This window comes from Mastigoproctus giganteus, chromosome 3 (genome assembly GCF_048544385.1).
Source record: "Mastigoproctus giganteus isolate SK-2022 chromosome 3, ASM4854438v1, whole genome shotgun sequence".
Lineage (NCBI taxonomy): Eukaryota > Metazoa > Arthropoda > Arachnida > Uropygi > Thelyphonidae > Mastigoproctus > Mastigoproctus giganteus.
Genome location: NC_143577.1, coordinates 257,050,184 through 257,077,695, shown reverse-complemented (window position 1 = coordinate 257,077,695; position 27,512 = coordinate 257,050,184). Strand labels below are relative to the sequence as shown.

The 27,512-nt window shown below is 42.4% G+C and overlaps 1 protein-coding gene across 1 annotated transcript in view; it reads right to left on the bottom strand.

Annotated features, from left to right (window-relative positions):
- The window catches only part of LOC150089092 (uncharacterized), a 177,200-nt gene that overhangs the window by 4,323 nt on the left and 145,365 nt on the right, over nt 1-27,512 (bottom strand). Inside the window, exon 4 of the mRNA XM_090371056.1 lies at nt 22,184-22,301. Within this exon, the coding sequence (XP_090227182.1) occupies nt 22,184-22,301 (118 nt within the window). The remainder of the gene's footprint in view (nt 1-22,183; nt 22,302-27,512) is intronic.

Below are 27,512 nucleotides of genomic sequence, written 5' to 3'. Positions count from 1 at the left end.
ACTCCTAAAGTTGTGAAGGATTTACCTTTCTTAAGATTATATACATGGCCCCGAAAAATTATGTACATGTACAAAGGGTACATCAGCAAGAACTTGAATGGCGTTTGTAGAAACAGTTCTGGGAGAGTGGAAGATGGAAAGAAGCACGATCCTTTGTATTGACATTAATTTTGCTTTTGTTTTCACGTTTATGACTTGATGAAAACCAAATACTATTATTATTATTATTATTATTATTATTATTATTATTATTATTAAAATCAGTTTATTTTCCAAGAAACCTTGGGTCACCCCGGGACGACTCTGTGCCAGTACTAGATGCTCATGATACAATTGGCAAGAATATCGTTTTATAATACACAGCCAGTATCTTCTTGGTGAGACTCCAATCAGTTCTAATTATTCTTATTATGGATGCTGTGAAATTTTTTATCTTTGAAGTTAAACTGTGCGCATGGGTTGAAATGATAATCGGTCATCTAGGAGTATTCCTAAATACTTTAATTGTGAAACATATGGAACTTCTTTTCCCTGTATAAGAACTCGAGGAGGTGTTCTTCCATAATTGTCTTCCTTTAAATATCGCTAATTTGGACTTACTTGGCGAAATGGTTAATTTATGGACAGAAGCCGAATCCATTAAATCACGCAGTACCATTTGAACTGATCCGCTAAACTTCTCCGTGAACTGCCTGATATGCACTGCACCAGATCGACTGCAATGCGAGAGTATGATTAAAATTTCGACATAACCACTGATCAAGGGCCATGTTCCAGAAGACAGATCTCTGCGAGCATCTTTGGAAACAGGACTACAAAAGACTTTTCTGAGCTATGATTTAGTTAATCTATCAGTAAAATATGGCCTTATTATTACAGAGTAAAGTTGTTGAGAACAATTAGCATCCTTATATTATCTGAGGGCGCTTTCCCACCATACGATATCGAAAGCGTCCAGGGATCGACCAATGGAACGAAAAAAGGAGTTTTGTTCCAGACGACGGCGTCGAGCAAGATTTTGGAACAAGGATAAAACCAAAGAAGAGGAGGGCAGCTCCAACACCACGTGATGTCGACAAATTCGGTGAGGAGTGAAAGGATCCTAGACTTAAAGGTTTGTTTGTTTGTTGTTTGGTTTTTAGGAGCATTAGCAATTAAGGCTATATTGTTCCGCGGACTTAAAGGAGCTGCGACTAATCAGTGGTTCTGAAAGTGGAAGTCCGATCGAGTTTTTGTCCTCCTCCATAAAAACTGCAGCCATTATCAACCCACTGCAGGATGGAAGCCTCCTCAACAATTCATGTTGAAGGAAATGGATCATAATCTGCCACGCTGTTCCAGTGCGGGTTGGCAGATGCACCGTATTTAGCAGTCATGGGGCTTGAACCCCGGTCTATTCAAGGAGCATGTGCTACTGCACTCCCGCTCCTGTCCACTCGGCTACGGAGGCCTCTTCCTTCTCCATATCCAAACTTCAATAATGCATTTCTCCTTTCTCGAGGTCGTCCTGTTTCCATCTTTGCTTATTATTCAACGAGGGCTGCGATTTCTGCGTAGTCATGGGAAAATACGGGCAACCACAAATTCCTTTGAACTGTTTGATCCACGTTCTGAAATGGCACTTGTCTCTTCTATCTCTCTCTCTCTCTTTCTCTCTCCAAGGCTGTTGCAGGTCAGATTTCAATTAGCTATGATAAGAAGGACGAGAAGTCGGAGATGATCGTTTGAATTCGTATCTCACGAATCGTACAGCGACGTTGCTGCTTACGCTGAGGACATTTCGGGGAATTAAATTAATATCTTCATTGCAATCAACGAATTCACGTAGATCCTTCGAATTGGCAGAAGTTGATGGAGCGAAAGATAATATTTTCGCTGTCGATTAATTTTGGTCAAGATGGACGTAATAATCGCCTCAGTCTATAAAATTTCCTGATAGAAATGGATGTGAGTACCTGAAACATTCTTCTTCAAATACCGTTAGTGGTGATGGAACACGCAGAACGCTACGCTGGGTGGCAAACAGTGTCCGGCGAATGACTTCTCGAAAGCAAACAGTGGCGGGTTGTCATCCGAGGAGGTGAATAATGATCGCTAAGCCTTCTTAGCTTCCCGCGGAAGCGACCCAATGCTCCTTCAGCTGGAACCAAGCGTGCGTGAAGGCAATCGCGAAGTCATTAGAAGAAACACGTGACCATTTCGGGGAATTGGTTTTTGCATCCACGCGCGGAACTGCTCGCAGTGAAGGGTTTACCAAGGGGTCGGCAACCTAATAAGGCGAAATGTAATACCGTTGGGGCGATGGGCCCGATCCTCGTAGTCGGGGAAGTGCTCACAAATAAGGGTCCTTTGCAAAACCGTTTCTTAACTGAAGCGCGAGATGCTTGTTTTTCAGAATTCTTGTCGTACGTTACGCCGACCGCTGTTACTGTGCCGCAGGAAACGGAGATTTCTTCGCAGGAGGCACGAGCGGTGCGTGTGCACACTGAGGAGGCTCCATGTGGCGACGTCTGAAATTGGAATTTTCTGCCCGACAATAACTGGTGGGTCTTTTGATTTTCTCGGAAACTTTGTTTCTCGCTGTCAGTCATCTGCGGAAAATACATGGCGCGAGGGCTCCCACGAGCAGGAGGAGGGTCTCCATTTACTTCCACGGTTCGTCAGTTACGTGCTCGGAAATAATCGGAACGTCCGTCTGTCTGGTTGTATTTATTAAACACACGCACGCACGGAGCTCGGTGTGTTCGAATACCCCGAAAGATTATTTGACATCGAATTTTTCCCATTGAATTACAGCGGGGCTGTCAAGAAGTTGACAGAATAATAATCCGGCTGACGAAGGCGCGAAGCCAAACGAAGCGCTTTGGAGGAACTCATGTCGTGTGACGAACAAAAACACTCGGTCAATTCTGGGTGAACTGGGTTTCCTTTGCCATGTTTAACCCAAAAATTCTTCGAAAATATTCACAAATTTCATTTCCCGCTTTCTTTCTGTGTCGTTGAGAATGTCCTGTGACGTGGTCCTGACAAGGAAGTAGATGGAGTAAGTTTTGCCTATATTTTTTATCCAATGCGAACGAGGTCGCCATCCAAGGAGTGTATGTACTGCAGCATTTGCGCAGGTAAGAACCGATCGGATAACTTTAACCGGTTTGGGGTGGCCTGAAAGACTGGATTGGCCCGAAGGCTTGGGACCGGGATCCTACATCCGTAATTAGCCCAGAAGTCTGTTTCCGAAATAATGCGAACCATAATTTTCAGAGCAAAGACGAGTCTTCTCTCATGGATAATGGCAGGAAGACGTTTGATGTTGAGAGCTGCTGCCATCTGGGTGGTCCTTGATGCAGGGGGAAGCCGAAATTTCCATATGGCCCACTTCAGTAGCCAAAATTCGCCCGCGAAAATCCGTCTGAGATGCGATGTGTCAGTTGAGGTCCAGACTTCTGCGCCATAAAGTATGACCGGATAGACACATGTCTTAATATATCTATACCCATTTAGACAAATTTTGGAAAGACCCAGAAATGGATAATACAAAGGGTAAAACTGCAAACATACTTTCTGAGATGCCAGAACAACTTTAAACACAGCCTACAGATGCTGATAGAGACAACTTACAGGTCAACGAACTCACAGACGAGACAGAAGATCCCAAGTTGACCCTCCGCCTCGAAAAAGAAACATAAAAAATTCGTTGCCCCCAAAACTGATCGGGAAAGAAGATCTCAAACGGAGGCAAAGTAACAAGAGGAAACCTGCCCAGACAGAAAACGCTGATGACTTCAGCAAACAATCTGAGTCCCCAGAGATTGACCCCTGCTCTATCTGAGGGCCCGTTCTAGACCAAGTTTTGAAACTCAGGATTCAACTTGAGAATAAATTAAAGGATTCCACAAATAGGTTTACCACAGCTCTCCGTGGCTGCCTGGTTGGACTCTGGACAAAACTGGAAACAGTACTCTTGAAGGTCCACTACCAATTGGAGGTAAATGCTGCTAAATTAGATGCATTCATACAGTAGGGGCGAACAAATGCCACAGCGTGCCTCTACATACACAGACGCGCTGAGGAACCCAAAGCATAAACCCAACAAGAGCTAATACTGTAACTACATCAAAAAGGAGGACCCTCCTCCCAAAACTGCATCTGGTCCTGTTTAAACCAGCACTATAGACGCCGCCCAAACAAGTGAATAAATAAAGGACTCACTAATAACAAACCTGTCCACTGATCTGAAGAATACTCGCATAAAATCAATTAGAAAGACAAGGCACACGGGACTAATAATCGAAACCGAGATTAAAGATGATGCATCCCAAATTCTAAACAGTGCGAAAATACCAACCTTGGGCTTGCTAGCTGAGCCTCCCAGAGATAAAGGTCCGTCTATAATAATCATTGACATGAATAAGAAACTTACCCCATCAGCAGTTAAGATCGAAATCTACAAGAGGACTTTACCGTTTTTTTACCCCGACGATGATCCTACCAACCTAATTAATCCTAAATACCAGACGAAGTCACTAGATGGAATCTCAATGAACTGGGTTGTGAAATTATCACCCAAAGCCTGGCAGGCCATTAACCACCAAAGCAGAATATACATAAATTGTGGCAGCTACCGCTTCAAAGAGCACGTGGCTGTCCCAAATGTTTTAAATGCTGCCGCTTTGGCCAAACCACTCACATGTGCACTCAAAAAGAGCCCACTTGTGGTCATTGCGTACAAAAAGGCCATGAATTTCACACGTGCCCAAATAAATCTGAAGATCCAAAATGTGCAAACTGTAAAGCACAAAACATCCAGCACTGCATACCCTCAGGGACAGAAAATGTCCAATTTATCTAAAAGCAAAGAGTCTACAGCAGCAAAGGGTCAATTATGGAACCACACTATAAATAGCAAATATCAAACAGAGTACGTGTCTGGATTGGTTCGCAATCCAGACTTCACTACAACCAAAATCACTCATTTCTGCCATATTATTTGTCATGTTGGTGAATTCTACGCTGTATCCATATACTCCAGACCAGGACCAGGGAATGACATCCTCCTGGTTATTAATTATCACACCTAGGGTCCTGAGTTGGGTGTCATCATTCTTCTCTTTCTTCTCTCTCTCTCTCTCTCTCTCTCTCTCTCTCTCTCTCTCTCTCTCATGGTAACTCGGGAATTTTTTTTGGTTGGTGCAGCATAAGCCTCAAGCTTCTTGGCACCATGTGGCTAAGTAGTAATTACATATATACAAATATACAAACACTTTCTATTTACAATCATCGCATTCTGCGTAAGAAACTATTTTCGTTATACAGTTTCGCTTGCAAGCAATAAAACGCAATAACAGGTATACTAAAGAAAAGATATGTATGTATGTTTGCGGACGTACTTATTTTGGGGGGCACCTACACGTTTAGTCGAACTCCACCTTGCAAAATCTGTGTTGAAAAAGCGATGAACACCCGCTCAATCACTGCCCATTTCTAAGCATGAGAAGTTGTGACTGGTTCATTATCTAGTGCTGCTACGGGAATTTGTCGTCCAGTGGAAGGAGCGCAATACCAAAGGACAGGAGCCCTCAGGCTGCCCAACCCGAGGGGGAAAAAAAACAAAGGAAAAATTTACTAAGTCTAGCATAAAGTTGAATGAATGTTAAAATATAATTTTAAATACTAGATTAACCAAGTAAAGACTACACAGCTTCTGTAGTCTTGTCCTAAAACCAGATATGAACCATGGCAACTCAGGCCACAGGTCGTCAGCCCCTTAAAACAATTGAACCAAATATTCTCAATCACAGAGAACAAATAAGTCTTTTTGTGTATAGCTAAAAGCATTATCTACATTCCAAATTATTACTAAATTTAAGGAAACAGTATTTAGTTTCTAAGTTAAAAGCTGATTGACCTAGTAAGGTAGAAATATAAGTTCATGAAAACATCAGTCTACTGTTGTCCACTTCTGGAATTAGTAAACAAGGTGCGTCTTCTTTTAAACACCTTGTCAGAAAAAGATTGAAATTGGATTGGAATGGAAAAAGATTGGAATTGGAATGGAATGGAAAATGATTGGAGTGCCGCAAAGTTCTTGGCAATCGAAATATTGAGGTTGTCAGTCCTAATAGCATTAGCATTAGCATTAGCATTAGTAGAGGCATTTGATGCAAGAAAGCAAGCTTATGCAGCATCAGCCAAAAAAAAAAAAAAAAACCCACTTCCACTTCACCCCTCTGTTCGTTCCAAATACCTGTCCAGCTGAGCCTTAAACTTATTTAGGCTATCAACCTCCACCACAAGGGATGGAAGTCTGTTCCACCAACCAACCACCCGCTGGCTAAAGGCAAATTTCCGCACGTCTATCCTACATCTGTCTTTCCTCAATTTGAATTTATGCCCTCTCAGGTGATTTTTCTGAGCTAGAGGAAGAATCCCATCAGCATTGAGCATGCTTAAACCATTCAAGGCTTTATACACCTCTATCAGATCACCTCGCTGGTGCCTGGTCTGTAATTTGCAAAACTTAAGCCTTTCTTCGTAAGAGCACCCCTTTGTTCCATTCACTAATCTTGTTGCCCTTCTCTGTACTCGTTCCAGCAGCTCTACATCCTTCTTGAAATGAGGCCTCCAGACCTGTATAGAGTACTCTAGGTGTGGCCTGACCATCGCCTTATACAATGGAATAATCACCTCCTTATCCCTGCTGGAAAAATTCCTGTATATCATTGACAATACTCCATGAGCTACTCTTGCAGCCCGTCTGCACTGCTCAGAGAACTTCATATCTGATTGCACAACCACCCCCAAGTCCCTTTCATTCTCTACCACTGTCAGTGTAGTACCACAGAGTTGATACGTTGCTCTGGGGTTGCTGTTTCCCATGTGTAGTACTTTACATTTGTCAATGTTAAACTTCATTTGCCACCTCTCAGCCCATCTGCTCAACCTTTCCAGATCCTGTTGCAGCAGCATAGTGTCAGTAGTGTCCTTGACAACCCTGCCAACCTTTGTATCGTCTGCAAACTTGGACATTAAGCCCGATATACCATCATCAATATCATTTATAAATACAGAAAACAATAATGGACCCAACACTGAGCCCTGAGGGACTCCACTAATAACATCAGTCCACGATGAGCAGTGTCCATTGATTACCACTCTCTGTCTTCTCCCCCTCAACCACCCCTTTATAGGTTGGGTGCTGTGAAATAGTTCTTGTCTGAAGTCGTCATAAGCCAGGAAATAAAGCAGAACATGCCTCCAATCTTCTATTGCCCCACAAAAACACAAAGGGTCAGGTTCCAGTTCAAATGTACACAATTTATCCCGCAGTGAACCATGTCCAGTAATTAATTACGACGTTGCCATTGAAGGATAAAACCATCCCATAACTTTCTTATTTACAGCAAATGTTGCACCTTCAATGAACTCCCTGGTAGTGAGTCCTTTTTCACTGGATTGCCATCTGTATTTCCACTTCTCAGTGAATTTTGTCCAAAGATTAATTTTCTCCTGCCGAATGTCCGTGGCCGGATTACTTGCAATGTCGAGGATTTGAGTTGCCAAACCTTTCTTTAAGTCAGAAATCATGCCTCGGTATGTCACATAAAGGTCAACAGGGATTCAACCTGAGATCACTTGTAAAGCATTAGTTGATGTTGTGCAGCATCTGTGCGTTGCCAATATCATCTTTCTCTGCAATGATAAAAGATCTTTCTCTGCCTTCACTGTGACGTGAGTAATCCTAGGAAACCATATGGCAGCAGCAAATGCTACATTTGGCAAAAATATAGCCTTATAATATAATGCCAAAGTTTTGGGCTTTATGCCCCATTCAGCTCTTGAGAGCTTAATCACATTGGTAGTAAACTTCTTAATCTTTTCAGATAAGTTATTTTTGTGGGGGATACAAGAAAATTTATCATCAATTAAGAGACCAAGATTTTGAAAAACATAAGGAATTTGGATATTGTTTATATGAAGTTTAGGAGGTCTGTTATAATACAGTTTATTATTGAAAATCATCGTTTTAGTTTTCGTCTCAGAAATTTTTAATTTGTTTATTCCTTACCATTCCAGCAAATCATCCAGGATTTCTTTCCCATGTGTTTCTAGAAAAAGTCTTGACCTGCCTGGTATGCATAGCACTAAATCGTCAGCATATGCTATTTTATTGCAAATTTGACTTTCTTTTAAGAGAGAGAGAGATAATCTTTTATTACCCTTCACGGCCATAAAGCCAGGGGCTTACAGTTTCCCAAACTTGGGAAAATTTAGTAACCATTGGTCTAAAACAGAGTTCCAGAGAAGATGCCCAAGGACCGAGCCTTGTATGCATGCTCTGGAAATTAATTTTGAAAATACCAAATGTTGTAAGATGACTTTTATCTGGCTATTTGAAAAATAAGATCTAATAACCTGATACAGTAAATCGTCACATTCTGCCTCTCAAAGTCGATAAAAACAATCATCATGTATTTCTTGTCTGTAGTTTTACATAGATTCACCAAATTTCTGATGGCATCTTCAATGGAAGAGCCTTTCTTAAAGCCAAATTGTGAATTAGAAATCATATTACTTGTAGCCAAAACTTTCTGCATCCTAGGCGCTAATAATCTCTCATAGAGCTTTCCAAGATTTCCTAAAAGAAATACAAGGCGATATACCTCGGGATCCGTTGCCAATTTTCCAGGCTTTCAGAGCATCTTTAATAATATTCCAAATCACAATATTCCAAAAATTTGGAAAATTCCATTCTAATAGACATTTGTTGAATTCATTCAACAATATATATATATATAATCTTTATTGTATACAAACTTGGTATATACAAAGTATAATAGACATATACAATAGACCCTTCACAGCAGTAATGCCAGGAGTTTTACATTGGCTGGTGGACAATAGCCTTGGAGGAACGGGACCCACATCGAAGTTCCGGGCTCACCACCCCGAGCCAACAATAGAATCAGTGTCAGATTATTTAGAGAATACTTGATGCTTTTGAGGCTATTCACAATGAATTAATAAAGGTATTCATAAATACATTCATATTCACATTATGTTATATTAATATTTATATTCATAAAGATATTCTTCACTTTATTTACAACACATTCATAAAGACATCGTGCTTTGAACGTTATTTCAATATATTGGGCAGTATTATGCTGTTCTTATCAATGTACACTTTGCCTGGCCAAGATCAGGCTCTTGAGGATCTGTCTTCGGTACCTCCGATCCCTCACAACCCTACAGAGTTCTGTTATAGTGGGCTGTGAGCGTGGGAGCTGACCTCAGTCTGGGTAGAGGGATCCTCCAGCCACACAGTCCCCAGATGCTTGGCTCCGAGAGCATTCCGGTTGTCATTTGGGCAATGAGAACAAGGCGCTTTTCTCATACAAGATCTGGAAGTCGGGCAAAATTAAATGACATCACCATCGCAGTTGCCCCCTGCTAGGGGCAACTCCGATGGTGGACGACGATGTTTATGCGTGATCCAACGAAGGAGCCAATATTCGGCGGAGAACATGCGCTTGATGTTGGTAGGGGCTGCGGACCCCCAAATTTCCGAGGCATACAATACGACGGAGTATACTGAGGTGTATATGTACCGACGAGTCACATCCAGATCCCTAACGTGGAGCAGTTGTTGTTTTGTGGTCCAGTGCATTTGACACAATTTTGCAATAAGTTGTCAATGTGGGGGTTGAAGCTCAGTTTATAGTCGAAGACGACTCTCAAGTCTGTATGCATCTTGACCACTGGGAAGGGAATGCCGTCTAGAGACGCTTGGATTTCAGTGGGTTGGCGCTTCAGAGAAAAGACAATTTGTGCTGTTTTGGCAGGGTTAATGAGGAGGCCAAATTGATGGAGATAGGATCCTAAGTCGTGTAACTTTTCACAGATCTTTTTATTGATGTTTGAGAGATGTTCGCCAGGGTTAATCTGAGTATATATTTTAATATCATCGGCATAGCAGAGTATGTCTTCTCTCTGTTGCACAAACGGAATTATAACTGCAGTGAATAATGCTCCGGAAAGGACTCCGCCCTGGAGAACTACCGCAGTGATCTTTCTCCAGATTGTGTTGATCTGTTTTAAGAAGAATGGTTCTGTCAGAAAGCAGGGCTGTGATAAACCACAACATGTCACCTTTTATGTAGAAGTAGTTTTCTTGGAGGTGAACAACTGAGGGGATACTCATGGAGTCGAAGGGAGCTTCCAGGTCGATGTATGTGTCAGCAAGCTCTGCCTTAGCTTCTAGGGCACTGAGCATGGTGTTGGTTATAGATGTTAAATTGGTAACTGTTGATCTTCCTGGAATGGCATAGTGAATCTGTAGGGATTTGTGAGGCATGACTTGATTGGTGATGGTGGAAAGTAATGTCTTCTCCATGAGCTTCAAGAGACTGGAAGAATGAGAGATTGGCCTGAACTGTTTAATGACGGTTGCAGATTGGCATGCCGACCGGGCTAGCCAGGTGGGTAATGTGCCTGCCTGGCAACCCAAAGGTCGCGGGTTCGAATCCCGCCTCGGGCTTGGATAAAAGTACTGAAAAAACCTTGGGAGGTGCATTATGGCCACAGAAGCCGATGCGCAACAACTACCAAAAAAAAAAAAAAAAAACAGATTGGCATTTAGGGTGTGGCCTCACAGCATATCTGTTCCAGAGAGGGGGTAAAGTAGTGCTGCGTTAAGACACGGTAAAAAATTGATAGTAGAGGATCAATGATAAACGAGCTAAGACATTTAATCATGAATTGTGGCACAAGATCGGAGCCTGCAGTTGCAGTGGGCAGCAATCCATTTATAGCAGTTATAAACTGTTTCCTGGTGATGCGAACGGTGGCGAGCATATTCGTTGGGACGTTGTTGATGGGTAAGTTGCCTAGGTGCATCGGGGCCACAGTGTTTGAAAACCGTGCAATGTGGTCCATCCACAGTTTGATGGACCAACCATGGCGGAGATAAAATAACGTTTAAGGGCCGCCTTGCGTAAGACACAACACATGTCCACATCCACAGTTCAAGGTCCAGTGTTTTAGGAATTCCTGTGTGCTGAAAGTCATAAAACTATTTGCCTTTTCGTAGGGTTGCATTTAAATGCTTTTTAATTGCAAATGATTTCTGGCGGTTGAAAACTGCTCGGGCTCTGGAGAAGGCAATACGATCTTGTACAGCGCCTGATTCTTTCCATCTCTTATGCAGATTTTGTTTTTGCTGAAAGCTGTTGTTCAGTGCTGGTGTCTACCAAGCTCTCGAACGAGGAGTGAACCAGGCAGTCTTTGTAGCACCATAACTTGCAATGGTTCGAATCCATCTAGTCATGAGGTCCACAGCTAGCTCGATATCACAATTATTGAGAGCCTCCCAAGGTATCGAGGATGCAGCTTCGAGACATCGCGGTGGATCAATGAATTTGGGTGCTGTGATGTCTTTTTTCTTTTTTGGGCCTTGGATATTGAAGTTAGGTGCAGGAGTATGGCAATAGGTTCGTGATCGGATTGAAATAGATTGTGAGGACTGTCTTCGAGGTCGCACGGTGCTGAGGAGAATATCAAATCCAAGAGATTAATCTTCTCATGGGGGTAGCAGTTAAGTACGCTGCTAATGAGTTTCCAACTAAGATGCGCGAAAGTAGGTGGAAGATTGAAATCTCCACAAATAATGTGGTTAGCAGAGGCGTGGAGGTGATTCACCAGCCAGTGGATCACACCTTCAATGATGTCACTGTTTGGGTCTCGTGAAATGTATACAGTTGGTATGTCTATCAGGATGGCTTTGAGCTTGAGGGATACTGTAGCAGCTTCAAATGCAAGGGACTGGATTTTTACAGAATGGGCCAATGAGAAGATAGTAGTATTACACAATATTGCGACGCCCCCTCTACGATCTTCTCTAGAGGAACAGACCATCTGATACCCAGCCTGAGGAGCGTAGGCAAGGGAGTCCTGCCCACTCCCAAGCCACGTTTCGGCAATGCAGAGAATATCAAAGGTATTAGAGAGGAGAAGCTGTTCGACAGTGTCTAGCTTGTTACAAATACTCCTTGCATTTTGATAGACAATTCGAATGGTGGTAGCCATAGTAACTGGAGTTCATACAAATGGCAAGTCTCTTTTTAATATTCGCACTGGTCTACTGTGCCTTGTGATGTCTACAGGGATATCCTTCACAGATCTGGAGCCCTGGGGATTGTCATTATAATCTGCTAAGAGTTGGATTGAATGATATGTGGACAGTTTGTTTCTTATGGTAAGTTTGTCTCAGTGAAGATATTTGATTTCTCATGCGTTTTGTTGGCTCGGGACCTTGGTAGCTTTAATTGCTATTGCATTTGATGATAATGTCGGTGGTTTATTACGGTTGTTAGCTTCTGATCTAGGAAGGGTTTGACGAGGGTTCCAAGGGGCCATAACCTTGTATCCAGTACGAAGCTCATCTTCTCTGGGTGGTAGATAAGGATGAAAGAGGCGTAGGTTGGATATCTGATTCTTCTGTCTCACATCAATATTCATCCCGTGTACTCCTGCAAACAAGGACTTAATGCTGTCTGGTTTACTAGTCGGTTCCATTCGAGATATAAAGATTTGACCGAGTCTGAACTGCTGTCATGTTGTACGAATTAGAATGAGTCCCCTTGTTATTTTTTGTTATTTGTTTTTTTTTTTAGGAGCATTAGCAACTAAGGCCATATTGCTCCGGGATATGCGGTGGTCATTCCCTGACCTTTCCGCATCCTCCATATTTGGTGGTGACGGGCTCGAACCCCGGTCTAATCAAGAAGCGTGTGCTAGCACTGCTGCTCCTTCCCACCTGGCTACGGAGGCGTCCCCGAGTCCCCTTCGAGGAAAGTTCTGTGGCATCTGTATTGCCCTCTTGTCTTCCATTTTCTGATATATTGAGAGGCGCCTCCGTAGCCAGGTGGGAAGGAGCAGCAGTGCGTAGCACACGCTTCTTGATTAGACCGGGGTTCGAGCCCATGCCCTCCAAATAGGGAGGATGCGGAAAGGTCAGGGAATGATCACCGCATTTCCCCGGAGCAATAGGGCATTAGTTGCTAATGCTCCTAAAAACCAAATAACATAACAAACGTTGAATATGTCGTCCGGGTTTCTTTTGAGCGAACCTGTTGATCAGTGAGAGATGCGTTGGGTAGAAAGCAGAGGTTGCCTATAAGCCTTGCTGGTGGGATGTTTTGGTTATTCTCAGCATCTTTTTGGCCGGTGACTACTTCTGCAAATGTGGGTTTTGATGCACCTTTTCCAGTATGGATTGTCTCCTTTAACCTTTTAGGTTTGGTATTATTTTGGGTCGGTATTGTGGAGAGGGCCACCAGAGAGGTCTTTGAGTGGCTACCCCCGGTGTTGTTAGATGCAGGTTTGGGAGAGTTACCATCATTGAGACCTGCATCTCTGCTATTGAGCTGATTCTTATCGCGTTGTGTTACAGCTGCCATTGGACTAAGGGTGACAGGCATATGAGCCATTGCATTATAAATAATTTGGGGAATATAATTCCTTTGAACGTTGGAATCGTGTATCAATTTACTTCTTGTGGCTTGTTTCCCCAGGCTCCCTGAGCCACATTGAGTGCGGCGTTGTTGGATATACTGTTTTCATTGGCCATAAATAAGGTTGTAAGTTGACGCACTTGATTGGTTAGGAGACCTATTTCTTGTTTCATATCATTGTTCTGTACACGAAGCTGCCGATTCTCTTCACATAAGGTGTCTAGTTTCCAAACTCTGCAACCCACATATTCGAAGTATTTCTTCATAAGGACGCCCTTTTTCACCCTTTCAAGAAGCTCGATGTCCTTCTTTAGGTGCGGTCTCCATACTTGAACACAGTATTCCAAGTGTGGTCTAACAAAACCCTTATATAATGGGATTATCACGTCCCTATCTCTACTTGCAAAAGTTCGATAGATCATCGATAGAACACCACGGGCCTTCCTTGCAACCTGTTTACAATGCTCAGAGAATTTCATGTCTGACCGTATCGTAACACCCAAGCCCCTAAAGAAGGCGTGTAACAATCGTGCTCATCGTTCGGTAATTTTCACACAACTGCTGAACTGCTGCTTTTAGCCGTCTCATCACGATTCAAATTTTTGCACGTGCACCAGCTTTCTACTGAATGGCTACAGATATGCAAATCGCCGCAGGCCGTTTCTTTTGATTTTGTGGTTGTAACCTTTAGAAATAGTGTTCGTCCTTAAGTTTTGCACACCAGTGTACAACAAAATTTCACACCCTACCTTTTAGGCTCCTATAACTCGTTCTTTCAGCTAAAACCCCACGCAGCGCTGGGGTTGTACGCCGATTTTACCTAAATCAACCGCGATCATTTCAACCTTTTTTTTTTTTTTTTGTCCTTGCCACTGAAATCCCTGGAAAGTAGGTGGCAGGACCTGCCAGAGTATCACTTACTGGTAACACATGGCTAGCCTCCACGTTGCGGGGTATGGGCAATGTCGGTTCCCAATAGGGGGCTCTGCCGCCAATAAGCCAAAGGAACAATGGGCACAGCACCTTACACTACCCACGACCCACACACTTATAAATCTCTGGCTAGACAGTGTTTTCTTTCCCACACAATGCACATACGCGAAGATACCAACTCACTGATCCTCCAAATCTCTCTGAACCTCCTCATTTTAAATATTTACTTTTATTTTTACCAGTAGACTTCAATTTCTTTTTATGTACATTTACTTTACTCTTTACTTTGGAAATTTATACTCCAAGCTTCTGCTTTGAAGCTGTGTAAGAATTCTTAGCTGCACCCTCACGCAGTTTAATTTAAAAAAAAAAAAAAAAAAAAAAATTATGTAAACCCCAAACACGAGAGGTATTAGAACCTATAGTACTTAGTACCGTGCTTGGGTTGGAGGTGGAGAAGAAGAAAGAAGATATTTGTTGATATTGCACTTGAACTTCTGTAGATTGTAATTTTCAGGAAATACGTATGAAGAAAGGTTGTTCCAGAAAACGGCAGCTGAATGAATAAATGAGGAAGATGAAAAGTTGGTTCTGTGAGTTTGAAGTTGGAGAGTAAATGGATGTTGACTGTTCGTGGCACGTGTTCGGACTGTTTTGAAAGAGAGAGCGGGAATTATAGAAGCCAATTCAGAAGAACAGTGCCCATGGAAGTATCTGTAGAAAAGGCATGCAGCAGAAACAGTACGTGTAGGACACAGAGAGTGGAGAGACTCAGTTAGGGATGAATCATTAATTAACCTAACAGCCCTCTTCTGAATGGAATCAAGAAGCCTGAGAGAGGTTTTGGGGGCACCACCCCAGTTGTGGGAACAATATTCCATGGCAGGGCGGATTTGCGATTTATACAGAGTGAGCAGCTGTTTGGAAGAAAAGTAACGCCGAGAGCGAAAGAGAAAACCAAGTTTTTTAGATGCAGAGGAAGCAATATTTCTGATGTGCTTGTGCCAAGAGAGATTAGAAGTCACGGTAATCCCCAAAAGAGATATATCATTTTGCCTAGAAATCGGAGTGTCACTAAAGATAAGCATAGGAGCAGAAGAATCCTTTTTGCGAGATATAAGACAAGATTGAGTTTTAGAAGGGTTGAAATCAACTAAGTTGTCTTTGCCCCACTGGAGAATTACCTGAAGATCGGCATTTAAGGAATTGGCAGCAGATTTTCGAGAACTTGAAGCTGATTGAGCTGGACAAGGTTTCTCAAAATGGAAAGTGGAATGCAATGTGCTATCATCGGCAAAACTATGGATAGGATTTCCAGTCAATGGAAGAAAGTCATTAATATACAATAAGAAAAGAGTGGGGGAAAGAACTAAACCTTGGGGGAAACCCGCATTAGTGGAGAAGTTAGAAGACAGAGAGCCATCTACCATCACCCTCAGTGAGCGATCACAGCGAAAACTGGATAACCAATTGCAAAAAACAGTTGGAAAACCATAGGATGCAAACGTCTTTAGGAGACCTTTATGCCAAACACGATCGAAAGCCTTTGAGATATCTACAGCATCTGCTTATGTTTTACCGAACATTTCCATTGAATTTGTCATAAATGGGTAACATAAGCCAGAATATCACCAGCGGATCGACACTGACAGTTTCTAGGTAGTTTAAGAGTTGGCGGCTAATTGATTTCTCTATTACTTTAGAAAAAGTAGAAATAATTGCAATGGGACGATAATTGGATGGGAGGGATTTGTCACCCTTTTTAGGAACTGGCTGGATATGAGCAAAGTTCCAAGCAGAAGGAAAAACACCTTTGGAATAAGAAAGTGAAAAAAGGCGGCAAAGAATAGGAGTAAGTTCAGGAGCACAGGTTTTGAGAACAAGTGGAGGAATACCATCAGGACCTGGAGCTTTCTTAACATCAAGATTCATCAAAATCCTTCTGACATCCTTTTGATGAAAGACCACAGGAGGCATTGAATGGAGTGTGTTTGGAATGGTGGGAGGTGTTTTAACAAGATCATTAATACATGAGTTGGAATAAAAATGGGAATGCTAGCAGGTCAGCTTTATCCTTGGATGAAGTGACAACAGAATCATCTGGTTTGGACAGAGGTGGGAGGAGAGATGGAGAAAACTTGCGGCCAATAGCTTTGGAAAAGAGACCAGAATGCTCGGCTACTATTAGGGCAAGAAGCAAGTTTTCTTCTCATAGCCTGTTCAAAATCTAGTTTGGACTGATTAATAACTGCTTTACAATTGCTGCGAGCGTTGGTGTAGGCAGGAAATGAAACTGAAGAATTAGAAACAAGCCAATTACGATATGCAACATTCTTCTCTTGAACAGCCTTAGCACATTTATTGGAAAACCAAGGTTTAGATAAAGGACGAGATTTTAAAGTGGAGTGTGGGATAAAGGATTCCATTCCTACAAGAATATTATTATTATTATTATTATTTTAGGGTTGCCCGTAATTAAATACATTAACCCGTATTTGTGTCTGTAAATTGAGTATGTTCTATGGTTGATTTGCCTGTTTTGCTGGACTCCTGCAAGAATATGTGGACATAGACATGTGTACATGCGTATATGTAAGGGCGGCACCTAGAACGTTTGTTCAACTCCGCCTCGTGTCTCTGTGAAGAACAGTATCACTACAAATGGGCCAGATATGTGTGTGACGTACGTTGGTGTGTATTATTTGTGTGTTCTGTTGTTATGTTCTGGCCACGTGGCTACCCAGAAGCATCAGTCGCCTGGACAGATGATTCTGGGTACTCGTCCACACCACGGGAAGGTGGGTCAGTCCCAGAAAAAAACATACTGTCTCAAGAGAGAGACTCTGACCCACCTAGTGTTGCCAGAAGGTGGAACAGATTCCTCTGGGGGCCCATTAAAGAGGGAGGAGAATAAAGACAGAAGAGCCCTAAAAAAAAAAAAAAAAAAAAAAAACTACCCGTTGTGCAGTTAGGGAAAAAAAAAGTAAAATAATAATAATAAATTAATTAATAAAAATATATATATATATTAAATAATAATGATAAAAAATAATAATAAAAAATAAAGAAATAATAATAATGAAGACGAAGAAGAAGAAGAAGAAGAAAAAAAAACAATTTAAATAAATTGGCTGCGCTAGAGTGGGAACTCCAGGCAGAGCGCGTGAAAAAAAAAAAAAATTAATTAAAAAATATATGTATAATAATAAAAAAATAATTAAATAAAATAAAAAAATAAAAAGAGAAATAAAAATAATAAAATAAAATAAATAAATAAATTGGCTGCACGTGAGTGGGATCTCAAGGCAGAGCGCGTGAAGAACAAATTAAATAAATAAGAACAATAATAATTTAATAAAAATAAAGAAAAGAATAATTTGATTTAGAAAATAAAGAAGAGAAAGATAAATAAAATAAATAAATACATGGAATGAAATGAAAATGAATGAATAAATAAACTGGCTGCACTAGAGTGGGAACTCCAGACAGCACGTGGAGAAGAAAAAAAAAGAAGATGGTGGAACTCTTTAAGTCACTGAAGAGGTATTGTTAGGTGCAGTAACAACGATGTAGCTCTGCTTCCTGCGCTCAAAGACTTCGGATGCATAGGATTGGAATGCCTTTAGATTGTCAGGTGTTTGGAGTAGAGGCTCTGGTTGCTGTTCCGAGATATCTGGCACAGCCTGCAGCAGGGTCCTTCTTAAGTCATCGTACAACCTGCATTCGAAAAGAAGATGTTTCCAATTCTCTGAATTGCCGCAGAAACAGCGATCTGTTGGTAGTAAACCCAGCAGATGTAACTTTTCGTTGAGGGACCTGTGTCCGGTAACCAAGTAGGAGGATTCCAAGGTGAGAGAAAGCCAGGACTTTACCGTTTTCAGGGTTGTGAAAGTGACATCAGGGAGGAATTTTCTGGTAACGGAGCCTGTGTGTGAGGTGTTCCATCTAGACTGCCAAATGTTGACGAGTTCCTTATGACAGCGAGCTCTTTCTGCTTTGGGGTCAGCATTGAGATTTAGTTCTATGCCCTGTATCTTCGCTGGTATTTTCTTTTTAATCCCGCAAGAATAGTCTCACTGACACGATCTGAAAAAATGTTGACATCAGCAGTTTTGAAACAGTAATCCGACCAAGGAAAAGAAGAAAAGAAATCTTGCAGGTCATCCCATTTTGCATTCTTGTAATACCAAACAACACGAGGTTGGGAATAGTCATGAGATAAATGCTCAATTGGAGAAGAGACAATCACCAAATTGTGTTCTGAATGACCTCTTATTTCCACCGTGTACTTAGAAGGGTTGTTTGTGAGAAAAAGATCAAGTGTGTTGGCTGTATGATTAGGATTGTCCGGTATTCTTGTAGGAAAATGAAAAATCTGTGAAGGTCATTAGTAATTGCAAAAGCCTCAGCATCTCGACCAGCTAGGTCACTGTGGCTAGAAAACGGAAGCAAGCTGGAGTTGTGAACATTAAAATCACCAAGGAAAATTACCTCACTGTTAGGAAAGCTGGACTGGAGAAAGTCAAGTTGCAAAGAGAGGAAGTCAAAGAGCTCCAAGTGATAAGTGGAGTTGGGAGAACGGTAGAGACAACAGATGAATTTAACACAATGAGGTAGAGAGATTTTAAGTCAGAGAAGATCGAAAAGAGGAGATTCCAAATTACTAAATCTCTGACAGAGAATATCGGAACGGACATATGCACAAGTACCACCTTTGAAGCGAAAGGAATCATACAGCGAATAATTTGGGCATCTGAGATGAGCAGTAGTTGAATCAACCGATAACTGAGATTCTGTCAGAAAAAGTACATGGGATTTGATAGATTGCAAGTAGAAGCGGACTTCGTTGAATTAGAATTGAGACCACGTATATTTTTGAAATGAATTAGGAAGTGCCTGGGAGATTTAGGTCTTTTCGCAGATAAGCTTGCTCTATTAGTTTGACAATTCATAGTGTATTCAATAGTAAGAAAAAGTGGGTGGGACATGCTATATGAAGTAGTGAAATTTTTGGATATGAAGTACACACGGTAAGAATATACTCAGTCCTTGACATAACGTGGCCTCGGCAATGCCCCCCCGCAAACACACTACTCGCAAACACACCAGTCACTATCTGGCAGAGTAGAGGTAGCAAGATTATACACTAGCTGATCCGGAAGCCTCCTAGAGAGTTACCAATAGGTTCGGTCCGGTGTACTAACTAGCGGCCGGCCTGCGAACACTGTTTTAGAGCTGTACCCTCGAAATGTAAGGAAGATTGAATCTCACGACGACGTTCATCATAACCTCAAAAGTTATCAATCGTACTGCATGATGGAAGAGATGGGGAAGGGTTGACCGGAATTTAGCTGTGGTGACTAAACATGGGTTCCACCACTTCAAGCCTCCAGTAAACAAAGTGGTCGTATTTCACTGGTTGATGAGAGTCATCTACCTCCTAGTACAGCCTGGTAACATAAAGGGGCGGCATTCCTCCATGTGTCAGGGGTCGACAACTCGACCCCTGCTTACGCTGGTTCACACCTGGGTGGTCACCCACCCCGTACTTATTCATGGAGGTCATTGCTCTTTTGTAGCTGTTAACAATAATAGTAATAACATCAATACCAACGGTGCAAATACGGATGCCAGCTTATGGCTCCTTCTAAAGGTAAACTCTCCCTGGAATTGATAACAACGCTTTCACCATTCGATTAGACGATCAAAAGGTGGATTGTCTAATCGTATGTCAAAAGTAGATCTTTGACTGTCGGGAACGACAAATGACATTGCTCTGTAATGTGGGATCCATGCACTTTGTATTCTTGCTGTGGGAGTGCTAGTGCCGACCCAGCACAGGATGCCATCTGGCTACTTCATAGGACAATCAGGTGACCTACGACTTTTGCGTTGGGTACTCTCCCCAAACAGACTGTCAAACAAACACACAAACTGAGCTACTGTTTGTTTGACGCAGTTTGGGGAGAGCCCGGTGCTGCCTGACAACCAACACTACATCAGTTTGGCCGTCTTGTCTTTGGTGCTTATAATTACCGTCTTCCTTACACTGTAGTAAAAAAGGCCTACGTGCTCTGGATTCATTACGAAAATTTTTTATTTTGTTTCTCAGAGCAAACTAAACTGGAATTACAATTAATAAGCTTTCGGCTGGGAGGCAGCCTTCTTCAGATTGAATACATGAATGGCAGTTTGAATAGAGATGTGCACTGCCAGGATGGTGCGTGAGGCGCGTGGTTAATTGTTTGTTGATGTTTGTGGCTGTGACATATGGTGGTGACGTGGCCAGCGTTTGTCTATGGACAGAATTACTGCCTCTGTGATGGGGTTAACTTGGCAACCACTGTTTTTGTTCAGAGAGGTATCCGTGCATTTTATATTTAACGATTCCAACCAGGTGCGCTTTAGGTAATGGTGGGACCTGTCCACACTGGTTGGAAAAAGTCCGGGTTCAAATCCCGTCAATGAAGTCAAGAAGTTTCATGGGCTTTTTTCATTCTTTTGGCCGAGTTAATCGGTCTCAGTCTGGATAACGATATTTCCACCCCCCATTTTTGGAAATTTGGTTTTTTGTCCAGCAAAACAAACATGTCAACAAGAGAACACAAGAAAATGATAAGGCTTCAGGATTGGATTCAACTGAAACAGGGATCGCAAAACATTTTACTGAAGAGTAGCCACTCTTGGATTTGTACAACTCTGTTGCAGGTTAATTTACGGATATAACACGCATGGGCAGATCAGTTGGGTCTGGGGTGGTCCTAATATGACGCAGCACTGGCCGTGCACTTCGTGGGATTCCAACAGTTTTGCTGATAGAACTGTCAATCAGATACATCGGGGATGGGAACGACAATATCTTTCACGATCAACTCGTCGATGTTCGTTTATTGCGCCTCGTGCAGAAGTGTTTTGAAGTTGATCGATGTGTTCGGGAGGAATCGGAAACGGATTTCTCGCTCCCAGCTTTCGGAGAGGATGCGGAGGAAAGACTATAGGTCGCGACGAACGCTCACATTACAACCGAGGGCGCTGCTGGTTGTCGTTGTGGAGCTGTTTCTGTCGGCCAGTTCGGCGGTGCCACCCCTCTCGTAATGGCATTTGCGTCGCTCGCATACAAATTGCCTTTAATAAAGTTATTTACATTCCCGTTATTGCGAACTTTCGTAATGGAGCGTGCTCACGTCAGTGCGGGCCCCTCCCTGCCAAAACGGAATTCTCTAAATTCATTAAGAAAAATTTCGCCGTCTGTTTGAGACCAAACGAAACGGAGTTTCGCGCGATACTCCCCCTTCCCCCTCCCCTTTCCCCCTTCTCCCGCTGCCCCGTTCATTGTTCCGAAGGAGTCGGCCGGTGATTAGTGTCGCGTGTCGAGCTTCACGCGCCAGGAGCAGCGCGAGGAGAGACATAAAGTCCGATCCTCCGAAGGGCGTGACTGGGTGCCGTTTCGAATGAGACGCAGCCCAGCGGAGCTCTCCGTCAGACAGTCTGACTCCTGAACGGAGAACGTCCATCAACCCCGTTCGTCGGTGATGAATGGCACGGGCCGAGGACGGTGATGAATGGCGGCAAACGCTAATGAACACCCCACCTCCCGCAGACGACCACTTCGCAACGCGTGATTTTTTCTTTTTTTTTTTTTTCTTTTTCCACTGAATCGGCCACGGCGAAATGGGTCATCGAAGGCTTGCACGAAGCCCCCCGAAAAGCGGCGACTAAAGGAAACGTGCGCAACTTACCAGCACAGCTCGTGGATGTGGTCCAGATCCTGGTAGGGCTGCCTCTGGCGGATTCTCTGCAGGGGTTTCGAGCAGAAGGTGATGCTGGACGACAGCTCCCCGAAGCACCTGTAGTTGCCTGCGGACAACGAGAAGAAGAAGAAGAAAAATCTGGGTTAGAAACTGAAACTCTGTTTGCTCGGTAGTCATGGTGACGCGACAATCCTCTTGTTTGGGTCTCTGTCGCTCAGACACGTGTTTTAGCCGACTCAAAATGTGAAAATGTTCGCGAGCGCAAGTTCATTAACGTACTCGTCTCGATAGTCCCCACTTGGACACCCCCCTAATTACCTACCGGTGCCCCTTAGCTGGCTGAAACGTATCTCGCAGATGGTTCCGAAACTTTTTAAATCGATTCGCTTCCACTAGCTTTTCTTTGTAACGTAAGGGTGTTCTTCGGGGCTATATCCTCAACACCACCCTTACGTTACAAAAAGAAAACACTGCAAACCGCTTTCCAAAAAATAAACGAATAAAACCACTTTTTGTTTTACTAAAGCGGGTCCTTTTTCTAAAGCCGGTCCTCCCTGAATCAGCAGAGTGGTGTGAAGCAAGCAATTCGTTCTTAAACATTTCAAAACGTAAACTCGTGACTTTGCACACCCATCAAAATCAAACTAATGCGCAATACAGACAAATAAATCGTATCACGTGTGGACAGCCACAGAGACCCGGGTGTTGTATTTTCAGTAATGCTAACCTTCGTTCCTCACAGAATAGAGAGCATTTTTTGTATTCACGAGCATTGAACACGAGCCCGTTGTATTTATTTATAATTTCAATAAAAGAGAGCAGCATCTGAAAGCTAAGTTAGAACCAGCTGAGTCCAACTGAGTCCTGGACAAGACACGTCAGTGGACCGCACTTAATTTGGACTGTGGAACCTGCGTGGTGACGAAGAAGTATAGAAATACGGTGATGGCACAAAAATAGAAGGTACACAAAATGTTATGTCTGTTTGGAAAAGACACAAAATTGTAAATAAAACTATTTAGAAATTGAACTGTTTCGAAATAAATATACTGAGAAATTGGAGACACGAAAACTATTCTTCATATACTCTTCACGAAATTCTTTCACATATCCGATGGAAGAACATTTTATAAAACTCAATTGCACTGATTTTGAAAAGAATCTTTCCGTTTACAAGGGCAAAGAGAGATGGAAACGCATCCCATTCCTTTGCAAAGCTGCGGCCACAGAGAGAACTGGTGCAGGTTGACTGCACGAGTTCTCTCTGTGGCCGCGGAGAGGACTCGTGCAGAACTCGTTGACTGCGCCAGTTTTCCACAGAGAGAACTCGTGCAGTCAACCTGCAACAGTTCGCTCTGTGGAGAACTGGCGCAGTCCACTTTGAAGGAATTCTTCGAAGAGCGGAGCCTTTGTGGAACAGCAGTTTTATCAATAAGAACGAATTCAGGGCTTCATGACACTCTGGAAAGCCCCACCCAGAGTCCAAGGATTTTTTTTTTTTGTTCTATTTAGAGAAATCAAGGTACTCCTTGAAAGATGCGAAGATCGGTGTGGCCGTTGGTCCCTTTTCTGATGGAAGAGAGTTCCGCCTTCTCTGAAGATGAAAAATTTTCGAATATTACCTTCAAGTTGGCATTGATCGCGTAGTGATCCTGTTTGTTTATCTGAGAACCCAATACTCCAATCCTTGGAAAGCTTTGAGAGAAGATTCCTAGGTAGAGGACCAAATCTCAAATGCTTATAGACATGACAGGCATGACGCATCTTAAAATGTATTTCTCTATAAAGTCGGCGTTTGTAATGCCCATCAGCTCCTGTCTGGAGTTTCAGAGTGCTGCGTACATTTTCTTCTTTACGTGCTGAAAATGTGTCACGATGTGTGCCATTCATTCCTTTTCAGTCCCACATCGATATGCGTCCGAATTTTCTCAACCACGCTAATTGATATATGGTTCTTTATTCTCTTCTTTATGAATCCGATTTGTGCCGTCTTGCTTGAAGAGTACCTTACTTGAAGAGTTGGAAGAGTACCTCGACTCAATTGAGGTACTCTTCCAACTCGACAATGGTGGAATTTGCTTCATTGCTGAATTGCGTGGCTGTCTTCAGATCTTTCGACATGACGAAGAATTTCTAATCTGAATAAATATATACCGCGCAATTTGATCTAAGTCGCCGATGTGCCTAAAACCCTGCTATTACTACATAATTAATTATATAACAATGATATAATTAATATTAATGAGTCGCATTCATAATTAACACCGACAGTCTGTACAATACGAAGGAAGAATTAAATATTAATTGCGGGATTAGTATTGGTTCAATTTTAATGAAATTTGGAAAAGGTTCATAAAATTGTTCTAAAAGAGCCAAATATAAAATTTCGTGAAAATCCATATAATGGGAGTCGAGTTATTACCTGCGAACGGACGGACAAAAATAATAATTGATGAATTTTCTCTTTTAATGAAATCTGGAACGCTTGGCAATCTTTCTAAAAGAGCCAAATATAAAATTTTACGAAAATTCAGCTACCAGGAATGAAGTTGTTACGTGTGGACGGACAACTTTACTGATATATTCGAACGCACCTAAAACAAAATTAGCACTGAAATGAGGTTGAAGCTGCATCTGCCGAAGTGGGTGGGTGGATTTAAGTGAAACTGTTGACATTGCGGAGAAAGCTGAGTCCGTTGAAATTCCGGAAGCATATTTCTGGTTGCTCGACATCCAACATTCGTCCTACCAGAGCAGTGGCTCGCTGGAACGTGCAAAAGATCGTTGGTGATTATCAGCTCGGCACGATGAAGAGCGAGGTTCCATCGCTGTCTTCTTAAGGAAGGATTAGTGTCACAAGTGAACGTCTTTAATTGTGTTCCAAGATGATTTCGCGTGTCTGCTGTCCTCGGATTTTAATTAATGTTTTCTTCGCTTGGAACAACGTGACACTTGTGTGGTATCGATCACCTGTCAAGCCGACTTCTTAAGCACGGATTTCGATTTCGTTCATTCCAGGCGCTCTCATAGTGGGGCAAAGAAAGGCAAAATCCTCCTTCCAGAATCACACGTTCATCTGCTTAGGATGGGCGAAGCACGAAATCTGCCTTTTAAAGGAACTGGAAAGGAAAAGATTTGAAGCGAAAATTAGTGCGGGGCCCCTGAATTTAGCACTCACTTTCCAAACAGAAGTTAAATAGTTAAGTGTACAGGCATACAAACAGGCCTTGAAACGCACAACTGACTACTTCATAGTTTGTCTCGATACTCACGTAAATATCACCGAAACCATGAAATGAAGAAGTGGAGACAACTTTCTCAGTGAAGGCATCTGACCGACTGGTTTGCGATAAAACAGCTAAGGCCACGAGGGGTCAATGTTTGTAAAATGTGCGTATTCCAACGTTGGTTTGCTGGACGACGAAATAAAAAAAAAAGGTGCCTCTAAATATTCATAAAAAACTGAATGACCTGGCCATGGTGTCAAAATAAAGGATCCTTTCTTCCCTGAAGAGAGGTAGACGACAAGAATCTAGTAGAATTCACAGCTGCGAAGAAATGGTTAATTGTCGAGGACTAAATTCAGAGATCATGACAAGTAGATGGCAATGCCAGTTAAAAGTCAGATATAAAAAGGCACGTGCGCTAAGTGACAAGTAGATGGAACAGAATGGGACAAGAAAAGGTCCAAAATCCTTTTTCAGGTGTTGTGACAGCACGTTATCACATAGCGGGCGTTTCCATTCGACAGATAGCAGAAAGAGTAGAACACCCAACTTCATCTGCAGGAAACATTTCGTGCCCAACAAAGCAATGCCAACATTCATCGCAGATAGGAAGACGACCGTTATTAATCTGCGTTAAGGACCAAAATAGCCATCGGAAAAAACACTTCATGGGTTACAACAAGTGGACAACTGCTCGTCGCAGAAACAAAGCATGACACTAACGATCCTGGTGTAGACAAGAAGACGTTACAGAAGTGGTGGAACGTGATGTGGGGTGAGGAATCACGTTACACGATTCAGGCATCTGATGGACGCATCGGGGTCTGAAGTATTCCCAAAGAACAGTTTTATCCAGATTGTATTACACCAGCATGGAAGTTCGGTGGTGCGATGGTATGGGCCTGTTTCACTTCGATCACTGGTTGAAGCCATGACGCCACGAATGTAGGTAGAAAAGGGCCAGGTTCGAAACGCGTCAATGATGCGAGGAACTTTTACGGACTTTGTTCACTCGTTGCCGAGTTAGTCGGTCTCAGGCGGAGATAGCAAGGTTTTTCCCCAAGAAACTGTGGGGGTTTTTCGTCCAGCAAAACAGGCAAATCGACCAGAGAACACACGCAATTTACAGACATAATACATATATGTAAGAAATTATGGGTGGCCCTAATATGATAATTTGAATTTTTTTTGTCCTCAGCTATGAACAATAGGATGGAAAAGGAAAAGGGCGCGAAAAGAGAAAGAAAGGTGGCTTTTTTCTTTTGGTGGTTGGAGAGAAAGGTTGGTCGAGGTGAGAGAAGGGGGCTTTCTTCTTTTGGCGTGGTAGAGAAAGGTCGGTGGAGGTGAGATGGTGAAAGGTCAAAGTATGAAAATCGGAAGAAGATAGAAGTAGTGATGAAAAAGTGTGGGGTCGTGAAGCGTAGCTGGTAAGTAATAGTAGGAAGAGTCCGCAGGTGAAGGAGTGTTTAAAGAAATAGAGTGCCGAGACGATGAGGAGCCCCAGAGATATTTCCTACGCAAGGAGAAGAAGCTTCCAATAGCAAGAAGAATCTTTGTGATAGCCGCATCAAAGAGAGGAATGTCAAGCAAGGGCCGTTTAGAAGCCATTCAAGGAAGACGGCAGATCGTAGGAATCCTGTAAGAAAGAACTCTATCTAGAAGAAACATAAAAAGAGAGAGAGAAGACAAGAATAAATGGTACAAATAAGTCCTCTGAAAAAATGATGCTCTGTAAGTCCTCTGAAAAAAAAATGCCCTAGTGCATCCGGGGAAAGTGAGAGTATAATGAAATTGCACGCGTACATTTATATAGGTAGATAGATATATATAAATTGATATATTTATAAGATTAGACTAAGAAACTCTTTCATGGAATTGGCCAAAAGAGTAGCGAACTCTCTGTAGAATTCTGTATAACTGTAGAGGAGAGGAGAGTATGTACCAGCCATCCTTGTATTTGTTTATAAGTTCTATACGATTTATACTGAATAATAACCTCGTTAATGTAAATGAACATGTGTGATCAATACAGAAATACATGAGCTCTACAGAAACCACTTTAGTATCGTGAACAAGAGGAAGAAAAAGGG